The sequence below is a fragment of the Crinia signifera genome, chromosome 3, assembly GCF_055691185.1.
Source record: "Crinia signifera chromosome 3, ASM5569118v1, whole genome shotgun sequence".
Lineage (NCBI taxonomy): Eukaryota > Metazoa > Chordata > Amphibia > Anura > Myobatrachidae > Crinia > Crinia signifera.
Genome location: NC_139219.1, coordinates 121785657 through 121808992, shown reverse-complemented (window position 1 = coordinate 121808992; position 23336 = coordinate 121785657). Strand labels below are relative to the sequence as shown.

The 23336-nt window shown below is 44.0% G+C and overlaps 1 protein-coding gene across 2 annotated transcripts in view; it reads right to left on the bottom strand.

Moving 5' to 3' along the window:
• Positions 1-1677: 1677 nt before the first annotated feature.
• The window catches only part of MOCS3 (molybdenum cofactor synthesis 3), a 207575-nt gene continuing 185916 nt past the window's right edge, over positions 1678-23336 (bottom strand). The window contains exons 13-14 of one of the 2 annotated variants that reach the window (XM_083176439.1): positions 3425-3646; positions 1678-2087 (exon numbers count right to left, since the gene is read on the bottom strand). In XM_083176439.1, coding sequence (XP_083032565.1) covers positions 3441-3646 — 206 coding nt within the window. In that variant the 3' untranslated portion in view covers positions 1678-2087; positions 3425-3440. The remainder of the gene's footprint in view (positions 2088-3424; positions 3647-23336) is intronic. The other variant, XM_083176437.1, reaches the window with a different exon arrangement.

Genomic DNA, 23336 nt, shown 5'->3' with positions numbered 1-23336 from the left:
TTAGTATATCATATCATTCACATGTAGAATGGGTGATGGTTAAGCACTCATTATGTGCAGACAAAAGGCATACCTAACTTACACATAAATGAAGTGCTTGACACTTATAAAGGTATCTTTTGGTGTGGCAAAGCGGGTGCGTACACGTACTCACGGTGGGTCTCCTGTTGACACTCTTCAAAAGGTATCTTTTGCCCGGTGGCGAAGGTAATTTTTCATAAAATTTTAATCCACTCCTTATGTTTGCATAAAAAAGGGGGATTTTATTTACATATACAAAGTAAAATCAATAAAGAAATTAAAAAATTTTTTTTCCCTCTGGGGCAATGAGGGAGGTTAGAGTTGGAGTCCAAACAAAATTGTGTTTTGGACCTCAACTCTAACCTCCCTCATTGCCCGGCAGACAGAACTTTTTACGGTTTCTTAATTGATTTTACTTTGTATATGTAAATAAATCCCCCTTTTTTGTTCAAACACAATTGTGTTTGTCAATTGGATTGTCAAGCACTTCATTCATGTGTAAGTCAGGTGTGCCGTCTTGTCTGCATATCATGAGTGCTTAACCATCACCCGTTCTACATGTGAATGATATACTAAAATCCAAATTATATTCTATGTCTCCACCATATGAATACAACAAATACGGTAGGTGACAAAAAGACGTCTCAGCAGTGGGAACAACCTGAATAAGATAAGTATTATCAAGACGGTACTTGTGTATTATCACAGCGCCCACGCAGGGCATTGTACAATAAAAAAATCGGTCGCATCGCATTCGATGCGATTGGACCCGATTTAAAATTGTACAGGCACCCTGATGCCAGATTCCTATGTTAAATGCACCCCCAGACCTGATTTTTATTTGTGCAGCCACCCTGATGGGTGATTACTATGTGAAATGCCCCCCCCCCCCCCCCATTGTGAACGCCACCCCGGTATCAACGCCAACCCGAAGCGTGGCGAGTGTAGCGGTATGCGTCCTCCGACCTTTTCATACCCCCACTATCCACGTCGACATGGAGTTGATTTTATATAGCGTGGCGAGCCACTGAGCCCAAAGGTTGGCGAGCGCAGCGAGCCCCGCAAAGGGAAGCGGATTACTTCACATATATTCTGCGTGCGCTCGCCACACTATATAAAATCTACTCCACGCCGACGTGGATAGTGGGGGTATGAAAAGGTCGGAGGACGCATACCGCTACACTCGCCACGCTTCGGGTTGGCGTTGATACTGGGGTGGCGTTAACAATGGGGGGGCATTTCACATTGTAATCACCCATCAGGATGGGTGTACAATTAAAAATTGGGTATGGAGGTGCATTTAACATTGTAATCAGGCATCAGGGTGCCTGTACAATGTAATATCGGGTATAATCGCGTCCCATCGCATGCCATTATAATGGCATGCGATGCGACGCGATATTAAAATTGTACACTCTGCCCGGGAAAGCCTCAAAATCGGGTCCCATCGCATGCCATCTCATACCTTAATTAGTGGTATGCGATGGGCGCCGTGATAATACACAAGTACCATCAAGACTTTCAGCGCCCTAATTTTCTTAACCACACCCCCTCGTCTAGTATTTCCAGGGTCAATTGGGATTGACTAAATAAAAAAGTGAAGCAGCGCTGATATTACAAGTAACAAATTTATTCACACAATAAAAACAATAATTATAAAAGACATTAAAATGAACCGGATGGTGCAAAAAATTAATTATGTATAAAGAATGGACCCAATAATATAATCACCAATGGTGGGTGGTAATATGACCTGCTCTGATCCAGAGAGATTGGAGGGAGTCCTTTATGGCCACTTGATGGTATCCTAAAGTGAAGATGTTTTTTTGGACTACAACCGATGGCAAGAGTGGAAATTAGCCTGATCGGGAGTCCCGCTGATGGAGATGGTCAGGTGTCCAAACAAGGAATCTTGGCTTGAGACTCTCAGACTGGTGAGCATTGGATCAGAAGTTTTAGCAGGTAGGGCAGTCCTTGGTGCAGGTGGGAGTCCTTGAGGTGATAAGGGTCCAGGCAAAGGTGTCACCAACGCGTTTCGCAGTTCTCAGACTGCTTTGTCAAGGTGTCTGTTTGGGTCAATGGGAGCCATTTGTTCAAGATATAAAAAATACATAAAACATTAGGTAGAATTACTCGGAGACAAAGAGCATTATACATAATTACATATCAGTGATTTGGTAACTATTTTGATTTGAGTATAGGTGCAAAAAATGTTTATAAAGTAAGGAACGTATGAAGCACTTCCGGGTCAGTGCTCAATTTTCACTGGTACAATCACTTCCGGTTTAGTGCTACTCATTTGGAAAAGCCTATTACTGAGGCAACAGCTATTGATGTTACCCTAATGAGGTTATTTAGAGAGGTAGCTGGTCCTCTAGATGGTGGCCCGATTAGTCAAACATTTCGTATAGGTACAGAAAACATTATGTTTATTCAGATCGCAATACCGGAAGTGACGTTACGCCCGGCTTTAGTCGGTGCGCACGTCACATCCGGTCCTATAGCGTTCCAGTCTGGTTGTCATGGGTACTTGGCTGAGTCGGAAGTGACGTTACGCCCGGCTCAATTGGGATTGACCAAAGGTTTTGAAAGTAAGGCAGCAGAATCCCACTATTCTCATAAAAAAATTTCATACATAATACACAACATTGGCACCTAAATGACATTACCTCTGATTGAGCAGCTTGCCAATAAAAGTGTTGTATAATACACAACATATCAAAGAATATTTGATGGTGTATTTCTTCCCCATGTGTGGGTGAAAAAATTCATCATCATATTCTAACTACCAGTAGAGCTAATTCACTGATAATTATCTGGTTTACATTCCAGGAACTGATCGGTTTTAGATAAATTATGCAGAGAGATGTTATTGTGGACCACATCATCTGAGAAGTTACATCCAGGACTGAATGTCGCATACGGGTATTACCCTTAAGAGATGGAAGTGAACTATCAAATGAAACCACAAGCCAAAGCTTTCACGCAGATCTCACTAGGCAACAAATGTGTGGGGGACCCAACATTAAAAATTGTGGCTAAGTAAACCCCCCTCCCCATATGAAGGCGGGTCAGCGGGCTCTTTATACACTCTCTCTCTCTCTCTCTATATATATATATATATATATGTCCATACATATATACACACACACATTTTATATATATATATATATATATACGCGGCGTTGCGGCCTGGCACTCTCCCAAATCGGTAGTGCCTCGGTGCCCTCCGGAAAATATTTAGGGTGATCAGGTACTTGAAAGCAAACTGCAGCACTCCAGGGTCTTGTATAAAGTATCAAAGTGGCATTTATTACTTTAAATGCAAAAGATCCGACGTTTCGAGGATCAAGTCCCCGTTTTCAAGGTGTGGTGAAACAATAATGTATGGTGCAGTTCTTACCTAAATAGGGTGTCCCTCACGCCATCACTCCACCTGCTCCCGGTCCGTTCTGACGCTGGGACCCGTACCGCCGGAAGTCTCGCGACCAGAAGTGGTCACGATCGAGTCCGCTTCCTGGTTTGCTTTGGAACGCAAACCCAGGGTTACCATGGTGTCGGGGAGACTTCCTGTTTGGCGTCTGATAGGCTCCGTGGCTGTAGGTTTCGTGACGGAGTAGAGTCACTGAAAAAAACATAAACAAAGCGTGTATATTAGAAATGTGCTGTACTCCAATGTTATTATGTGAGACTGTCCATAACAGTCATGTTATGTGGTTCACATATATAGTAAGTCTGTAACAAATATGTGCAACTGATTGGTGAAACAAATATATAAAGAACATAGTGAAAAAATACGTGTGAGTAAAGCAGACTATATGTTATAAGTTTAAAAACATTTCTAAAGGAAAAAAAGGGGATGAATTACAAAATATGATGCCCAAAGGCAAATTAGTGAACTACAATTACATAACACAATTTACATATGAGAAAGCATCGGCTGCCTTGGAAGAGGGGGAGGGAGGGGGGGGGGGTTGAGGGGAAAAATTGGGCGGAATGGGGAAGGGGGGGGGGGGGGAATAAAGGAGATCTGTATGTTCTTTTCATTGGTCCTCTTATAGGGTAGGGAGAGTGATATATACTGCCCGAATACTGGGGCTCGGTCAGCTTGACCTGATGCCCTACTCGCATGGAAATCTGTGGGGACATGTTTATGGGGGCTACTGAAGACATCAGTCCTTAGAGTCCCTTTATTGGACTGCTCAGGGATAACTGTCCCTGGCCCTCTTAGACACACGTCCCTGATGTCTGGCCTCTTCTCCTATGGCCTGGATCATGTTCCTAACTGAAGATGTTCATTCAATCCCCAGGGTTTCATGGATCTCAGTTTGTGTATCCACCTTGTCTCTACGTCCAGTAGCTTTTTGTTCCTGTCTCCTCTGCGTATAGACAGTGGCACATGCTCTATAGCCATGTGTTTTAAGTCTCCCATCCTGTGTTTTGCTTCAGCAAAATGTTGGGCAACTGGTTGTTCATGAGTTTTGCCCTCCAACGCCGCCTTGATGGAGGACCTATGAAGGGCCATCCTCTCCCTCATAGTCCTTATCGTTTTGCCTACATAAATCTTAGCGCAGGGGCATTGGATTACATACACGATATGGGTAGACTTACAGTCCAATACATGCCTTATGGGGAAGCTCCTCTTGTCTACTGGATGGACATACTCGCGGCCTGTAATCATATGTTGCATGGGATACACTTCGGACACTTATAGCATCCTGGATGTTTGGTGAGGAAGTTCTTAGGGGCTGTGCTGGTTGAGAATCCAGTGATGTCACTGTGGACTATTATGTCCTTAATGCTAAAGGGGACGTAGCAAAAAATCCTGTGTTTTGCGTGCACGCAGAGGAGACAACAGAGGGGGTCTTGATAAAGGTCCAAGGTGGGACCGAAACGTTGGCCTGAACCCACTGTCACAATATGCACTGGTAATTAAAAAGTACTTCTGCTAGCAAAATATCCGTTGAGTGCCCCATTTTTTTCAATTTTGGATTTGGAAGGACTTGGTCAGCTGGGACTTCTCTTTGTTTTTTGGCACCCCGGTGGATGGATAATATTGGGCGAGTGCTGTCCATACGGATGGGATATATATATATATATATCCATGTAGATCAGACAGCACACTCCTCACATGTATCCAACTGCCAGGGTGCCACAAGCCAGAAAGTCCCAAACTGTATTCAGGCGCTTCCACAGATATCCACATAGAAATAATGGGTGCACTCACCGGACTTCATCCAAATGCAGGTGTTTATTTACATACCACAGCCGATATTCTTAGGTGACAGTGGGCATGGTCAACGTTTCGGTCTAAACATAGACCTTTGTCAAGACCCCCTTACTCCTGCCTCCACCAGTGCACAACCAACAATACCATTATGGACCTTTTATGCTTAAACACAGGTGCTAGGGCAACTCCCACCTTTAATTTTCCGGAAGTGCCTATCCCTCAGTAGCTCGACTATAAATACTGTTATAATGCGCTTAACTTACACATTACTAATGTCATGAAACAATGCTCACCCTTATTCATCTATATCGTGCAGAGCAGGCAAGTGACACTTATCCTCAACTGTATTCAGCGCTCATCAGCGGCGTGCGTTCCAACGCCTGCATGCGTTCCACTTGCAGGAAGTGGTCATACATCACTCGTATCCGCCCCTCAGTTAGTATGGTGATTAGCGCTAGTCACAGGCGTGCGTGTCACCGCCCAGCCTGCGTCCCACACTCCGGAAATGTGCATCATATCCGCACCAGGAAACATAACCAACGCTGGTAGCGGCCTGCGTTCCAGCGCACGGCCTGCGTTCCACACACCGGACGTATGTGCATCATATCCCCTGTGTTGTTAAGGATGCTAGCTATAGGCGTGCGTGTCAACGCCTCACATGCGTCTCACCAACAGGATGCTGTCACTGCCATATTCCTTCTACATAACAAATGATTTGGGTGTTTATAGAGTGTAAGACTATCAGCGCTCCATGTCTATCAATAAGCTGCACTATTGTGTTTAGCACCAAAGGTCCATACATATAAACCAAGTGATTTAAAACAGTTCCATTTTTATTTATTTTTAAATTTTACTAAAAAGATTTCTATTTATTACCAGGCGCACTAATACACTATTTATTCATCAGTATACTAGAAAATTTTTTTTCAAAAAATGACAAAATGAAAGAGAGTAAAAAAGTAGAAAAAGTCAGGGTGCATTTTACAGGAACACACTTAATGAGTTATACTCGTTAAGTCCTCTAGGGGAGATGGTGTCCAATTTTTGTATCCATCTCGCCTCTTTCCGCAGCAGTAGGAGACCTCGGTCCCCTCCCCTTTCCAACGGTGGGACACAGTCAATGATCATGTATGACATCGAGGCTATTTGATGATTCAATTTCAAAAAATGGGCCGCCACCGGCTTGTCAGTTGTCTTGGTGGCATAGGCTAACCGTATTGAGGAGCGATGCTGGTTCATCCTCTCACGGAAAGTCCTAATCGTTTTGCCCACGTAAATGAGCCCACACGGGCATTTTAAGATGTAGACAACATGATCCGCTGTACAGACCAGATGATGCTGAATTTTAATTTTTTGCCCAGAGTGTGGGTGGCAAAACGTTGATCCAGTTATGAGGGCTCTTCAGGTCGTACACTTTAAACATTTAAAGCACCCCATCTTTCTCTGTAGCCAACCTCCACCACCAGTGGACGGTCTCATATCGGGGCGAAACAGTACATCTTTCAAATTTCTGCCTCGTTTGGCTCCAATCATGGGTGGGGTATTTGCAATACCGGAGAATGCAGGATCAGTCTTCAAAAGCGGCCAATTTTTATTAATCGCTTTGTTGACCTGTTTAAACCCACTGTCACACTTCATGACCACTGTCATCCTGTTGCCATCAGCTTTTTTCTTACTCTCTGTGCCAGAGTTAGCATGGATGTTTCTTGCTTTCAACATGCATTTCTCTATATCACCACCGGAGTATCCTCGTGCTCTAAATCTATCGGCACATTCCTTCAACTGCACCTCAGCTTGTGGGGCCTCAGAATTATTTCGGAGCACTCGCAGGAATTGTGACACTGGCAGATTAGATTTTAACTTGTCAGGGTGATGACTAGTGGCCCAAAGTAGTGCATTCCTGTCGGTCGGCTTTCTAAAAAGTGTATATTCAAGATGTGAATCTTTTAATGTCACCGAAACATCCAGGAAATCAATTGTGGTGCTGTCCACCTTAGCAGTAAACCTAATGGGGCTATCCAGTGAGTTTAACTCCTGCACCATCAACAAAAAGGAATCCTCCGTTCCCCTCCATACCAGAAACAGGTCGTCTATGAACCTTCTATAGTGTACAATGTTGGTGGCGTACCTGTCTAGTATGTGAATCTGCTCATATTCAGCCATGAATAAATTAGCGAACCCCGGCGCCAGGTTAGAACCCATGGCTGTCCCGGAGATTTGCATATAGTACCCACCCTGATATTGAAAATGGTTACATTTTAGAACCATGCCAATCAAATCACAAATAAACTCGATGGGCGGTCCCTCGTATGGTCCACGTGTTAATGCCGTGCGGACCGCTTGTATCCCCTCCATATGCGGAATCACCGTATATAGTGATGACATATCAAGTGTGGCTAAGATACAGTTCTCAGATAGATCCACAATATCTCGAAGGCCCCCCAGGAAGTCACCCGTGTCCCTCAAATAGCTTTGTCCAGCTTGGACACACGGTTGTAGAAAAAAATCTACATATTGGGCCAACGGCTGCAATATAGACCCACAGGCCGAAATAATGGGCCTCCCTGGGGGGTCAACGAGAGTCTTGTGGACTTTAGGCAACGTATACAACAAAGGGCACCTTGGATGCTCGACTACAAGGAACCCAAAAATTTTCTCATCTATCCAGCCCATATTAAGGGCTGTTCTCAAAAGTTGGTCGACCTCTCTTTTTACCCTAGGCATAGGGTTAAAGTCGATCTTTTCATATGTGTCAACATCGCTTAATTGTCTTTTAATTTCTTTATCATAGCTATCAAAATCTTGGAGGACAATTGCTCCCCCCTTATCCGCGCTCCTTATTACCACAGATGTGTCATTTTTTAAGTCATTAAGGGCGCGCCGTTCAGCTATGGACAAATTGTCAAAATTCTGGTGGCTTTTTACACCCTCTTTGACATCCAAATCCACCTTCCTTAGAAAGGTTTTTAAACTCGCGCTGGACGAGGGGGGGTCAAATGTACTGGGCTTTTTAAACATAGATATTTCACTTTGTACCAATACGTCATTTTTATTGGCGAAGAATTCTTTTAGCCGTAGCTTTCTACCCATCTTGTATTGATTGATGGACCATTCCATCTTGTCAAATTTACAAGTGGGTATAAACTTTAAACCCTTTTTCAGCAAAGACTCTTCCGCCATCGTCAATCTATGTCTGGACAAGTTAAATATCAACTGTTCTACCTCAATCCTCTCCCTCTTCCTCCGGCGCCCCCCCCTCCTCGGGTGCGGTCTCTTGTGCCAGACCTGGCACCTTTGGGTCTGACGTCGGGGCCTAAAAAAGACCCAGCGACTAATTCACGACCAGTAGGGGGTAGACTACCTGAGGTGTCGGAATCAGGGGAGGAATTGGAGTACTGATGACGAGTGTATGACCCCTGTCCCCTCTGATAGTTACGTCCGTATGGTGTTGGTAGTCCCCTTCTACAGTCTCCCACTTTTTACGTTTAAATGCTATCAAGTCTGCGCGAAATATCGCGCAGACTTGATAGCATTTAAACGTAAAAAGTGGGAGACTGTAGAAGGGGACTACCAACACCATACGGTATACCGCTGGTTGAGTGGGGACACACAGGCTAATAGATACAGATCTAGAGGACGTAACTATCAGAGGGGACAGGGGTCATACACTCGTCATCAGTACTCCAATTCCTCCCCTGATTCCGACACCTCAGGTAGTCTACCCCCTACTGGTCGTGAATTAGTCGCTGGGTCTTTTTTAGGCCCCGACGTCAGACCCAAAGGTGCCAGGTCTGGCACAAGAGACCGCACCCGAGGAGGGGGGGGCGCCGGAGGAAGAGGGAGAGGATTGAGGTAGAACAGTTGATATTTAACTTGTCCAGACATAGATTGACGATGGCGGAAGAGTCTTTGCTGAAAAAGGGTTTAAAGTTTATACCCACTTGTAAATTTGACAAGATGGAATGGTCCATCAATCAATACAAGATGGGTAGAAAGCTACGGCTAAAAGAATTCTTCGCCAATAAAAATGACGTATTGGTACAAAGTGAAATATCTATGTTTAAAAAGCCCAGTACATTTGACCCCCCCTCGTCCAGCGCGAGTTTAAAAACCTTTCTAAGGAAGGTGGATTTGGATGTCAAAGAGGGTGTAAAAAGCCACCAGAATTTTGACAATTTGTCCATAGCTGAACGGCGCGCCCTTAATGACTTAAAAAATGACACATCTGTGGTAATAAGGAGCGCGGATAAGGGGGGAGCAATTGTCCTCCAAGATTTTGATAGCTATGATAAAGAAATTAAAAGACAATTAAGCGATGTTGACACATATGAAAAGATCGACTTTAACCCTATGCCTAGGGTAAAAAGAGAGGTCGACCAACTTTTGAGAACAGCCCTTAATATGGGCTGGATAGATGAGAAAATTTTTGGGTTCCTTGTAGTCGAGCATCCAAGGTGCCCTTTGTTGTATACGTTGCCTAAAGTCTACAAGACTCTCGTTGACCCCCCAGGGAGGCCCATTATTTCGGCCTGTGGGTCTATATTGCAGCCGTTGGCCCAATATGTAGATTTTTTTCTACAACCGTGTGTCCAAGCTGGACAAAGCTATTTGAGGGACACGGGTGACTTCCTGGGGGGCCTTCGAGATATTGTGGATCTATCTGAGAACTGTATCTTAGCCACACTTGATGTGTCATCACTATATACGGTGATTCCGCATATGGAGGGGATACAAGCGGTCCGCACGGCATTAACACGTGGACCATACGAGGGACCGCCCATCGAGTTTATTTGTGATTTGATTGGCATGGTTCTAAAATGTAACCATTTTCAATATCAGGGTGGGTACTATATGCAAATCTCCGGGACAGCCATGGGTTCTAACCTGGCGCCGGGGTTCGCTAATTTATTCATGGCTGAATATGAGCAGATTCACATACTAGACAGGTACGCCACCAACATTGTACACTATAGAAGGTTCATAGACGACCTGTTTCTGGTATGGAGGGGAACGGAGGATTCCTTTTTGTTGATGGTGCAGGAGTTAAACTCACTGGATAGCCCCATTAGGTTTACTGCTAAGGTGGACAGCACCACAATTGATTTCCTGGATGTTTCGGTGACATTAAAAGATTCACATCTTGAATATACACTTTTTAGAAAGCCGACCGACAGGAATGCACTACTTTGGGCCACTAGTCATCACCCTGACAAGTTAAAATCTAATCTGCCAGTGTCACAATTCCTGCGAGTGCTCCGAAATAATTCTGAGGCCCCACAAGCTGAGGTGCAGTTGAAGGAATGTGCCGATAGATTTAGAGCACGAGGATACTCCGGTGGTGATATAGAGAAATGCATGTTGAAAGCAAGAAACATCCATGCTAACTCTGGCACAGAGAGTAAGAAAAAAGCTGATGGCAACAGGATGACAGTGGTCATGAAGTGTGACAGTGGGTTTAAACAGGTCAACAAAGCGATTAATAAAAATTGGCCGCTTTTGAAGACTGATCCTGCATTCTCCGGTATTGCAAATACCCCACCCATGATTGGAGCCAAACGAGGCAGAAATTTGAAAGATGTACTGTTTCGCCCCGATATGAGACCGTCCACTGGTGGTGGAGGTTGGCTACAGAGAAAGATGGGGTGCTTTAAATGTTTAAAGTGTACGACCTGCAGAGCCCTCATAACTGGATCAACGTTTAGCCACCCACACTCTGGGCAAAAAATTAAAGCTCAGCATCATCTGGTCTGTACAGCGGATCATGTTGTCTACATCTTAAAATGCCCGTGTGGGCTCATTTACGTGGGCAAAACGATTAGGACTTTCCGTGAGAGGATGAACCAGCATCGCTCCTCAATACGGTTAGCCTATGCCACCAAGACAACTGACAAGCCGGTGGCGGCCCATTTTTTGAAATTGAATCATCAAATAGCCTCGATGTCATACATGATCATTGACTGTGTCCCACCGTTGGAAAGGGGAGGGGACCGAGGTCTCCTACTGCTGCGGAAAGAGGCGAGATGGATACAAAAATTGGACACCATCTCCCCTAGAGGACTTAACGAGTATAACTCATTAAGTGTGTTCCTGTAAAATGCACCCTGACTTTTTCTACTTTTTTACTCTTTTTCATTTTGTCATTTTTTGAAAAAAAATTTTCTAGTATACTGATGAATAAATAGTGTATTAGTGCGCCTGGTAATAAATAGAAATCTTTTTAGTAAAATATAAAAATAAATAAAAATGGAACTGTTTTAAATCACTTGGTTTATATGTATGGACCTTTGGTGCTAAACACAATAGTGCAGCTTATTGATAGACATGGAGCGCTGATAGTCTTACACTCTATAAACACCCAAATCATTTGTTATGTAGAAGGAATATGGCAGTGACAGCATCCTGTTGGTGAGACGCATGTGAGGCGTTGACACGCACGCCTATAGCTAGCATCCTTAACAACACAGGGGATATGATGCACATACGTCCGGTGTGTGGAACGCAGGCCGTGCGCTGGAACGCAGGCCGCTACCAGCGTTGGTTATGTTTCCTGGTGCGGATATGATGCACATTTCCGGAGTGTGGGACGCAGGCTGGGCGGTGACACGCACGCCTGTGACTAGCGCTAATCACCATACTAACTGAGGGGCGGATACGAGTGATGTATGACCACTTCCTGCAAGTGGAACGCATGCAGGCGTTGGAACGCACGCCGCTGATGAGCGCTGAATACAGTTGAGGATAAGTGTCACTTGCCTGCTCTGCACGATATAGATGAATAAGGGTGAGCATTGTTTCATGACATTAGTAATGTGTAAGTTAAGCGCATTATAACAGTATTTATAGTCGAGCTACTGAGGGATAGGCACTTCCGGAAAATTAAAGGTGGGAGTTGCCCTAGCACCTGTGTTTAAGCATAAAAGGTCCATAATGGTATTGTTGGTTGTGCACTGGTGGAGGCAGGAGTAAGGGGGTCTTGACAAAGGTCTATGTTTAGACCGAAACGTTGACCATGCCCACTGTCACCTAAGAATATCGGCTGTGGTATGTAAATAAACACCTGCATTTGGATGAAGTCCGGTGAGTGCACCCATTATTTCTATGTGGATATATATATATATATATATATATATATACAAAGTCCAATGCAGCCGGCACTCTAGTAAATAATCCCAGCTGGCCCCGGTGCCCAGATAGAAGAAATGATATACAATGTCCAACAATAAATGGCACTCCGGAGACACGTTTCAGCTGAAGCAAATTGTATTTAGAAAGGCTAAGCTTTCGGGGTTTGACCCCCTTCGTCAGAGCACACAATCCTACAGCAATTTGAAAACACAAAACATACAACATAAATACCTGCTGCCGTACAGATCCCCGCCTTCCACGCCACAGGGCGCACGCCGCTGAATACAGGAAGCACCGCTGAACAGCGTCCTTCCGGTCCCACACAGCAGACAGGTTGCTAAGCAACGCCTGCAGCTTGCGTTCCACGGCGGCCATGTTCAGTACGATCGCTACTGCAGACAGCGCCTGCAGCCCTAGGGGAGAAGGGGGAGAGTAAACGTTAGGTAGACACAAAAACAAGCATATATAATACATAAAAATAAGACTAGACATAAATAAGAAGCATGAATACATATACAGTGCATAAAATCATTAGGTAACAGCGTTCCAATTGATCTTATCATTCAGTCCTAGTGGATGTATGGTCTTCAATCGGAAGATCCATCTAGACTCAGCGATCAATAATCGTTTCGCCCTATCGCCACCTCGTGCAGATTCTCTAACTGTATCAATCATAAAGTATTTTAAAGAACCCAACGTATGGCCCGCAGCCTTAAAGTGGCGTGCCACAGGTTGCTCCACCGTTCTGCCCGTTAGGGCCAAATCGATGGCCGGCTGCATTGGACTTTGTGTATGTGGCCACTGCTTTACAACAGTGACTAGTTGCATTGCACCAACCTACTATTAAACCGCTGTTTACCTGCATACAGCACTACCCTTCTGCTGCACTCTGCTGGAGTATCATGTATAATCATGGACCCAGCAGGAGCATTGGCATCCCAGGACGCACCAGGATGTCTGAATATGTCTGTCCCCATTGGGGTTAAGTTCACATATACAGCTGCTGAAATCAGCGATATTTTATTTGATGAAGATCCTGCTCTGGCTCATACTGACCAGAGTATTGATGAATTACAGCATCACTTATTCAAGCTCCGACGGCGTGAGATTGATTTCCATTTACATGGATCCTCACTATCTGACTACTATCGTGCCAATAAGATCCCTAGGGGCTTTCGCATTCGAAACACCCCCACAATCGGACGTCACAGTCCAGAATTTGTACGTAAATGGATTGGGATCCTTAACAGAGCGTCAATGGACCTTATGGTTTTGGTGGTGGAGGAATCCGGACGGGAGCTACAGATTGTTAAGTCCAAAATTGCTAAATTTCAAGATGAGCATAATGAAATTCTGAATAGTTCTACTAATGCTGGTGTATTGCTCAAATTGGAGCAGCAGTGTGAGGCATATCGACGAGACCTGCTTAAGTTTAAAAGAAATAAGCGACACACGGTCGACATGGACTATGATGAAAATAAGGTGTATGGGTGGCTTACTGGGGAACACCCAGAGAGACGCCCTGATCCAGGATATCGACGCCGCAAGCCGTGGCAACAAAAACAGGGTAGAAATCACAATCGCCAGAATTACTCGAATATGACAAGCGATAGTGATTTCGCGGTTTCAGAGTCTGATGATCTGAATGAAAATCAACAGGCCCCTTTAGGCCAAGCCACTTCTACTGCGGGGCAGCGCAGAAGAGGCCGGCCACCCGCAGGGGCGGACAGAACCGCCGAAATAAGACGCAATCCCCCTCGCCTAGTGCAGGGGAAGAAACCCTGATATTTAATTTATCGGATCGCACCTTGTCCCCGACTGAAACATCGGTGCTTAAGAAGGGACTCTCCTTTGTGCCTACTAATTCATTTGATGCATTTGATTGGCGTTGTGAACAGCACAGACTGATGCGGAAGCTGCGACTTAAAGAATTTTTTCAGTCTAAACCTTCTCAATCATCCAGTGGCTTTTTCGACCAGTTTCTCTCAAGGAACTCGAGGTCTAAATTTGACCCTATATCAAATAATCCATCGATTAAAACGTTTGGTCGCCTCCTGGATGACTCAGTAAATCGGTTCATGGCAGCCCCTGGTAAAGTGAAAAAGAATTTATCCCCGATTGAAGCTGCAGCCCTTAAACAGTTGGGCAGTTATCAAGATATCATGATTAGGCCCGCCGACAAGGGCGGGGCCATCGTGATCCAAAATTTACAGGATTATCGAAATGAGATTTATCAGCAACTATCGGATGATGCAGTTTACTGTAAATTACCAGGCAACCCTACTACAAGATACCAAAAAGAACTTTCTTCTATTTTGACCATTGCTGTCGATGAGGGTGTGCTTCCTGCCAAGGTCCGTGACCGTATTACAGTGGCAGCCCCGGTGGTTCCTGTGCTGTACACCTTACCTAAGGTGCACAAAAATGCCAGGAAACCACCGGGACGCCCAATTATCTCTGCTCGTGGTTCTCTATACCAGTCTGTGGCCCAATTGCTGGACTTTGTTCTTCAGCCTTTGTTACCACTGCGTAAATCCTTCTTGAAGGATACAACCAGTTTTCTTAAACTGCTCATGGACATTCCTGCAGTCCCTGAAGGAACTCTTATGTGTTGTTTAGATGTCTCTAGCCTTTATACATCTATACCCCATGATGGGGGTTTGAGGGCTATGCACTGCTTTTTAGAACAACATCTTGACAGTAGATTGTTTAATCACACCTTATTTCTTAAATTGTTGGGTCTGACTCTGGAGCGTAACTTCTTTCTTTTTGATGGTAGTTACTACCTGCAGCTGCGAGGGTGTGCAATGGGGTCTGCCGTGGCACCCTCGTATGCCAATATTTTTATGTTTTCTCAAGAGGATGAGATGTTCCTGAGTCGGCCTGAGATCAGTCGGTCCCTGCTCCTGTACACCCGTTACATTGATGATATTTTCATCTTGTGGACGGGTGGACAGGAGCTTTTTGATAGTCTGATGACTGAGGTGAATGCGCGGGACTCAACCATTAAATTTACGTATTCCTGCAGTACTAATACAGCGCAATTTCTTGATGTGGCTGTTTCCATCGTCAATAATAAAATATGTACTGATGTTTATCATAAAGACGTGGAAAGAAACACCTTTCTAATGGCCTCAAGCCACCATCCCCCGGCCCTGAAACGGGGGCTTCCCCGTTCACAGATGATGAGAGTGGCCCGTCTGATTAGTGACCCCACTAAGGTGTCAGATCAATTAGATCTTTTGATTGAAAAATTTTCACAAAGGGGATATGATAGAGAGTCTTTGGAGGTGCAGAAGCAGCAGGTTCTGGCTGTACCCCGTGCTAATCTACTTCAGTCTAATACTCGTCAAAATAGCAGTGTCTTGCCCTGGACCAGTACATATACTGTGGCTAGTCCCTCCATCCATTATGCCACTAAGGCCCTGTGGCCCATTGTTAAAAGTGATCCTGATCTCCCAGTGTTTAGAACTGTTCGTCCGCTGGCAGCCTTTAAACGGGGACGTAATTTACGTGATCGTCTAGTTAAAAGTGACATCACGGGGATGAATATCCCAAGAGCCCCTAATACATATGTTAAACCCCCAGGCTGCTACAGCTGTTTCAATTGCACTACGTGCAAATACATGGTTGTGTGTAAAGATTTTAAACACCCACATTCTGATAAAATATATGAGATCCGATCTGTCTTAACTTGTAGGTCTGACCACGTTGTTTATGTTATAGTATGCCCTTGTGGGTATTACTATGTCGGTCAGACTACTCAGTCATTCCGTGTTCGCATGGGCCTCCATAGGTCGGCCATCGATTTGGCCCTAACGGGCAGAACGGTGGAGCAACCTGTGGCACGCCACTTTAAGGCTGCGGGCCATACGTTGGGTTCTTTAAAATACTTTATGATTGATACAGTTAGAGAATCTGCACGAGGTGGCGATAGGGCGAAACGATTATTGATCGCTGAGTCTAGATGGATCTTCCGATTGAAGACCATACATCCACTAGGACTGAATGATAAGATCAATTGGAACGCTGTTACCTAATGATTTTATGCACTGTATATGTATTCATGCTTCTTATTTATGTCTAGTCTTATTTTTATGTATTATATATGCTTGTTTTTGTGTCTACCTAACGTTTACTCTCCCCCTTCTCCCCTAGGGCTGCAGGCGCTGTCTGCAGTAGCGATCGTACTGAACATGGCCGCCGTGGAACGCAAGCTGCAGGCGTTGCTTAGCAACCTGTCTGCTGTGTGGGACCGGAAGGACGCTGTTCAGCGGTGCTTCCTGTATTCAGCGGCGTGCGCCCTGTGGCGTGGAAGGCGGGGATCTGTACGGCAGCAGGTATTTATGTTGTATGTTTTGTGTTTTCAAATTGCTGTAGGATTGTGTGCTCTGACGAAGGGGGTCAAACCCCGAAAGCTTAGCCTTTCTAAATACAATTTGCTTCAGCTGAAACGTGTCTCCGGAGTGCCATTTATTGTTGGACATTATATATATATATATATATATATATATATCTGTGTAAATAACAACAGTACCTTGCCTGTGTGTAGTGAGGCATGTATTTTTTATTCTAAAAGAGATATAGTATCCTGGAATGCCAGAACTGTTTTTGTAAGCCACTTTTATTGCTCTGTATAGCAGGGGGTGGGGACTGAGGGTGTAGATTCTTCCAATTATTGGAAATTGGGAAGAAGGCATTGTTAGAGTATATTAGTTCTCATTGCATACGGCTGTGGCCGGATAGGCTGTGGCCCTGTATTGAAGTGGACCGTTTTAAAGTGGGAAAACAGAGTCATAACTACGAGCGTTATACCTGCGTTACACCGAAGGAAAACTGAAGGCAAACTACTCCAAATCAACAAAAACACACATGGACTGCATTGATACCTCAAGAGTATGTAATTCATCTCCAATATGCTCTCTTTATTTCTGTGTTATGCAAACTCTTGTATGATTTGAAAAGTTCTGATTTAATGAATTGTTTGTAATTGTTATTACTTGTTTGGTGAAGTTGTTCAGTGAAGTATAGTTTAGTGTTGCATTCTGCCTGATGTCTACTCAAACACAGTGCAAATTATCTCCTTCACAGTGCAAATTATCTCCTTTGACCATTTGGCCATTAGTGTTCAGGTGTAGCCTGACCTGAACAGACTCACTATATTCTTAGAATTAGTGACCTGCAGCTTTTCTGAACAGTAAAAAAATAAAAACAGACATTGAACAACATCATCAAACAGGTAATTTCAACTTTAGATTTTGATTTTGTACTGTATGAACATGGCTAGGAATAACAGAGGCACAGGCAAAATTTTTAAAACTATGTGTGCAAACGCTAGAAGCCTAGGAGACAAAATTCCCGATCTAATCGCAATAATGACAAGGGATGACCTAGACATTGTGGCTATCACAGAGACATGGTGGAATGAGAACCATGGCTGGGACGTAGCTATACCAGGATACAATTTATTTAGGAAGGACAGAATGGGAAGAATCGGAGGAGGGGTAGCAATGTATGTAAAGAAAAGCATAAATGCTACTTTAATACAAAACATTGAAGAAAAAACTGAGGCCCTTTGGGTGACCATAGAAATGGGGGAGAAGGACATTATTCGTACTGGGGTCATCTATAGGCCACCAGGCCAGGGGCAGGATTTGGACAGGAGCCTATTGCTTGATGTCACTAAAATGGCTTTAAAGGGAGAAGTCATAATCATGGGAGACTTTAATCTACCTGATGTGAATTGGGAGGAGTCTTTTGCAAGATCATCTACAAGTGGCAAATTTCTAAATTCCCTACAGGGAGCCTCTCTCAAGCAATTGGTGAGGGAGCCTACTCGCAAAGACTCAATATTAGATTTAATACTCACAAATGGTGACAGGATATCAGACATATATGTGGGTGAGAACCTGGGATCCAGTGATCATCAAGCAGTATGGTTTAGTATCAAGGCAGGGTCCAACTCCAGTCACACAAAAACTAAGGTGTTGGATTTTAGGAAGGCTGACTTTGCAAAAATGGGGAGATGTTTAAGCGACTCATTAGCGGATTGGACGAACTTGAAAGGAGTGCAGGAGAGGTGGAGAAAATTAAAAAGTGCAATACTAAAGGCAACGGACCTTTGTATCAAAAGGGTTAAGAAAAGTACCAGGAAAAGGAAGCCAGTGTGGTTTACAAAAGAGGTATCAACTAGTGTAAAAGCAAAAAAGATGGCCTTTAGGACATACAAGCAGACTCAAAATAATAATGACAAAGAAGTGTATCTTGCCAGACGCAAAGAGGCTAAGAAAGTGATCAGGTGTGCCAAGGCACAAGCTGAGGAGAAAATGGCTCAGTCGGTAGATAAAGGAAACAAAACTTTTTTTAAGTATATAAATGAAAGGAGAAAATCAAATGGAGGAATAATAAGACTGCGGACAGACACTGAGAATTTGGTGGAGGGAGACAAGGCAATTGCAGATCATCTAAATAATTACTTTTGCTCTGTATTCACTATAGAAGGAGAAGGGAAGGGACCACAGTTAAGTTGCAAGGACATTCATAAAAATAAGGTAGATGGAGGTACATTTACTAGGGAGAAAGTCCTAACAGAACTTTCAAGACTGAAAGTGGATAAATCAATGGGGCCAGACGGAGTGCATCCAAGGATACTAAAAGAACTAAAAGATGTGTTGGTAGCGCCATTAACAGATTTATTCAATCAGTCACTAGATACAGGTGCAGTTCCAGAGGACTGGAGAAAAGCAAATGTAGTTCCACTGCACAAAAGCGGAAGCAAAGAAGAAGCAAGTAACTACAGACCAGTGAGCCTTACATCAGTAGTAGGGAAAATAATGGAAACACTATTAAAAGAAAGAATAGTGGAATATCTTAAATTAAACAACTTACAGGATCCAAAACAGCATGGTTTTACTGCAGGGAGATCATGCCAAACAAGTCTCATTGACTTTTTTGACTCCGTGACCAAAATACTAGATGAAGGGGGGGCTGTAGATGTGGCATATCTAGACTTTAGTAAGGCATTTGACACTGTCCCACATCGCAGGCTGCTAAATAAACTTGAAAGTGTGGGATTGGATTATAAAACAATTAAATGGATAAGAACCTGGTTGCAGGATAGGAAACAGACAGTTGTCGTAAATGGAGTGCATTCTATTGAGGGACATGTTACCAGTGGAGTACCCCAGGGATCTGTACTTGGACCAGTGCTCTTTAATATCTTTGTTAGTGACATTGCAAATGGTATTGAAGGGAAAGTATGCCTTTTTGCAGATGATACAAAGATATGCAACAGAGTAGACACACCAGGAGGGGTAAATCAAATGACTGATGATCTAAGTAAACTTGAGAATTGGTCAAGAGAATGGCAACTACAGTTTAATGCTAAAAAATGCTAAATTATGCACTTGGGACTCAAAAACCCAAAGGCTCAATATAGTATCAAGGGTACTATAATGGAAACTACTGAGGAGGAAAGAGATCTAGGAGTCACTATTTCAAGTGACTTAAAGGCAGGGAGGCAATGTAACAAAGCAATGAGGAAGGCTAGTCAGATGCTTGGTTGCATAGGGAGAGGAATCAGTAGCAGAAAAAAAGACGTAATAATGCCACTTTATAGGTCATTGGTACGACCTCATCTGGAATACTGTGTCCAGTTCTGGAGGCCATATCTTCAGAAGGATATAAATACATTGGAGAGTGTACAAAGAAGGGCAACTAAAATGGTTCATGGCCTACATCACAAAACTTACCTGGATAGACTAAAAGATCTTAACATGTATAGTTTGGAGCAGAGAAGGGAAAGGGGGGACATGATAGAAATCTTCAAATATATCAAGGGTTTTAACATAGTACAGGTGGGAAATTTTCTTCAAAGGAAAACAAGTAATAAAACACGAGGACATGCACTGAAACTGGAGGGAGGTAGGTTCAGGGGAAATGTTAGAAAGAATTACTTCACAGAAAGGGTAGTGGATAAGTGGAATAGCCTCCCATCAGAGGTGGTAGAGGCTAAGACAGTAGAACAATTTAAACATGCTTGGGATAGGCATATAAATATCCTTACAAAGAAATAAGGATTAAAAAGGGTTGAGTTTACCTGAAGGGTAAAAAAGGGGCAGACTAGATGGGCCAAATGGTTCTTATCTGCCGTCAAATTCTATGTTTCTATGTTTCTATATACACAGAGAGAGAGAGAGAGAGAGAGAGAGAGAGAGAGAGAGAAGGCTGTGCGGCCTGGCACTCTCCGGCTGTGCAGGTGCCCCCTGGACAAACTGGATATCTGGTAAATCAAACACGCAGTGGCACTTGAAGGTCTTCTTGTGAAAAAAGCTGTATTAAAACAGTATGGTGGAAACCGACATTTCGGAGCAACAACACCCCGTTTTCAAGGTATACAAGTGACTTGTATACCTTGAAAACTGGGCGTTGTTGCTCCAAAACGTTGGTTTCCACCATACTGTTTTAATACAGCTTTTTTCACAAGAAGACCTTCGAGTGCCACTGCGTGTTTGATTTACCAGATATATATATATATATATATATATATATATATATAGATATACACACACACATACTGACACACACACACTCACCCACATACGGAGCAGCAGCCTTACACACGCCAGGCGGCTCATTTAGTGTCTAGCAAGGTAGTGAAGGGAAATCCTGTGAGACACTGACTGAACAGTCAACTTGTGTTTCTGAGACACATGATGGGGGCCAGGGCCTGATTAAGGGCTCCAGCCGCCCCCCCCCTTCTCCATCCCCCAGCAGTAAGTGGGTGAGTAGCGCAGTCAATTACATTGCTGGCGTTAGTAAAAAAAAAATAATAATAATTAGGTGAAGAGCAGGAAAACCTTATCTGAAATAATTTTAGTTAAAAAAAATAGATTTTTTTCAAACATCGGTCAGGACCATCGCGACATCCATTTGTTAACAGCCCACGCAGCAGGGCAAATGCTGGGAGAAAGCACGGGGGGGGCAGAACCCACATAAACTGCTTTTTAAGAGACTGCTCCCATTTATAAAGCAGTCTGTGGGGGCCCCTAATGTGTGGGGGCCCCAGGACGAACGCCCTTGTTGCCCCTTGGATAATCTGACCCTGACTTGTAGGATACTCTTGGAGCCACAGCACTCTCATTTTCCTTTGATTTTTTTTTTCAATCTGTTGAAGTGCATCAGTTCTTGTTATAAGCTTTTACCAGGGCCGGATTAACAATGGGCCTGATGGAGCTACAGCTCCAGGTCCACTATCCAAATAGGTCCATTGTAGCTGAGGGCCAGGGCTTTCCAACGAGCCCAGCCCGTGTTGCTAGCCCCCGGGAATCGGAGATACCGCCAGGCAAACCTGGAACGTTTTCCCCATAGAATAACATGGGACCTGCTAACTCCGACCTCCACCCGGTTCCAACGGCAGCCAGTTCCCCCTCTGACATCACAGAAGCTCGAGGTTGATCTCAGTCAAACCCAAATCGCTGGGCCTTCAATCTGATACCTGGTCCATATGGGTTCATTGGTTCTAGAGATATTGCGGGTAAACCACTTTTTTTCATTTCTGGCTGTTCATCCTTGTTTGAAGACAGATTTCTCTGGAACCAAACGGCCCATTTTCACGGGACAAAAATCATTTGAAGCCTACATGTAAATGTGTCAGTTGGTTCCGAAGATATAGCTGGTTGTTTAAAGGGGGGCGGGGTGGTTTTCTCTCCACACCAGAAAATGCAGAGACTAGGCTGGTGTAAAAGGGGCCAGTCCGGGAATGTCCCTGCATGATCCTGGGACCAGAAAGGGGTTTTTAAATAGCCGGGACATGCAGTGCTCTGAATACAGCCGCGCAGCCCCCTGCTCGGCTGTCAATGGCTGTCATTTCTGCCTGTCGGCGCTGTCCCCCAGTTACCGCGAGCATGTATTCCCCCTTGGCAATGAGCATGTAATCCCACATGGCAACGAGCATGGAACCCCTGGCAATGAACATGTAGGTTAAGCAACACTTATGTAGCATAATTTTTAATAGGCATTATGGTGTTTGGCCTAATACGTAATGGAGATTATGGTGTGAGGCTTAACATGTAATGGGCATTATGGTGTAAATTTTTAATGCGCGCCTTTGACTCGCAATGCCCCTATTTATGAAGCATATTGTGCATTATTGCTCAATCTGTTTGGTATAGTGCAGGCATGTCCAAACTATGGCCCTCCAGCTGTTGTGAAACTACAAGTCTCATCATGCATTGCCACAGTTTTGCTATTAAGGAATGCTAAAACGATGTCAAGGCATGCTGGGATGTGTAGTTTCACAATAGCTGGAGGGCCACTGTTTGGTCATGCCTGGTAGAGTGTGGATTTTGGCTCAAGCCATGCAAAATTAAAATTTTGCCTTAATCTGTGTGCCATAGTGTGAATTTTGGCTCATTCCATGTGGTATAATGTGTAAGAGGCAAGTATAGTATAAGGGGGTTACGGTACTTTTATGTTAGTTGGGCGCCCACTAAGCTATTTGCTTAGTTTTCCGTGTCCCCTCGCAGAGATCTCTACACTCGCCACGCTTCGGGCTCGCCACACTATATAAAATCAACTCCATGCCGACATGGATAGTGGGGATATGAGCGTACTAACTATAGTGGGCGCCCAACTAACATATAAGTACCGGGGTTACTATTGTGTGGTAAACTTAGGTGACCACATAAAAGGTGCTGAAATGTTATGCAAAAACAGAATGACAGTAAGGTGCGTGGCGCAATGCTGCCCTTAGATCACAATCCCTGAAGATACACCTTTACTTCAACAACATGGGATACAGAAAAAGTGGGATATATAATCAATGGCGCAAAATGAAACGATACTTAGATCTCTTAAGTTCAGACTTTTTCCTCTTGTGGAATGATGTTAGTCTCAGATGGTCAGGGTTCACCAGATCAAGGTGTTGCGATAAAAACAGAAAATATAAAAAAATAAAGAT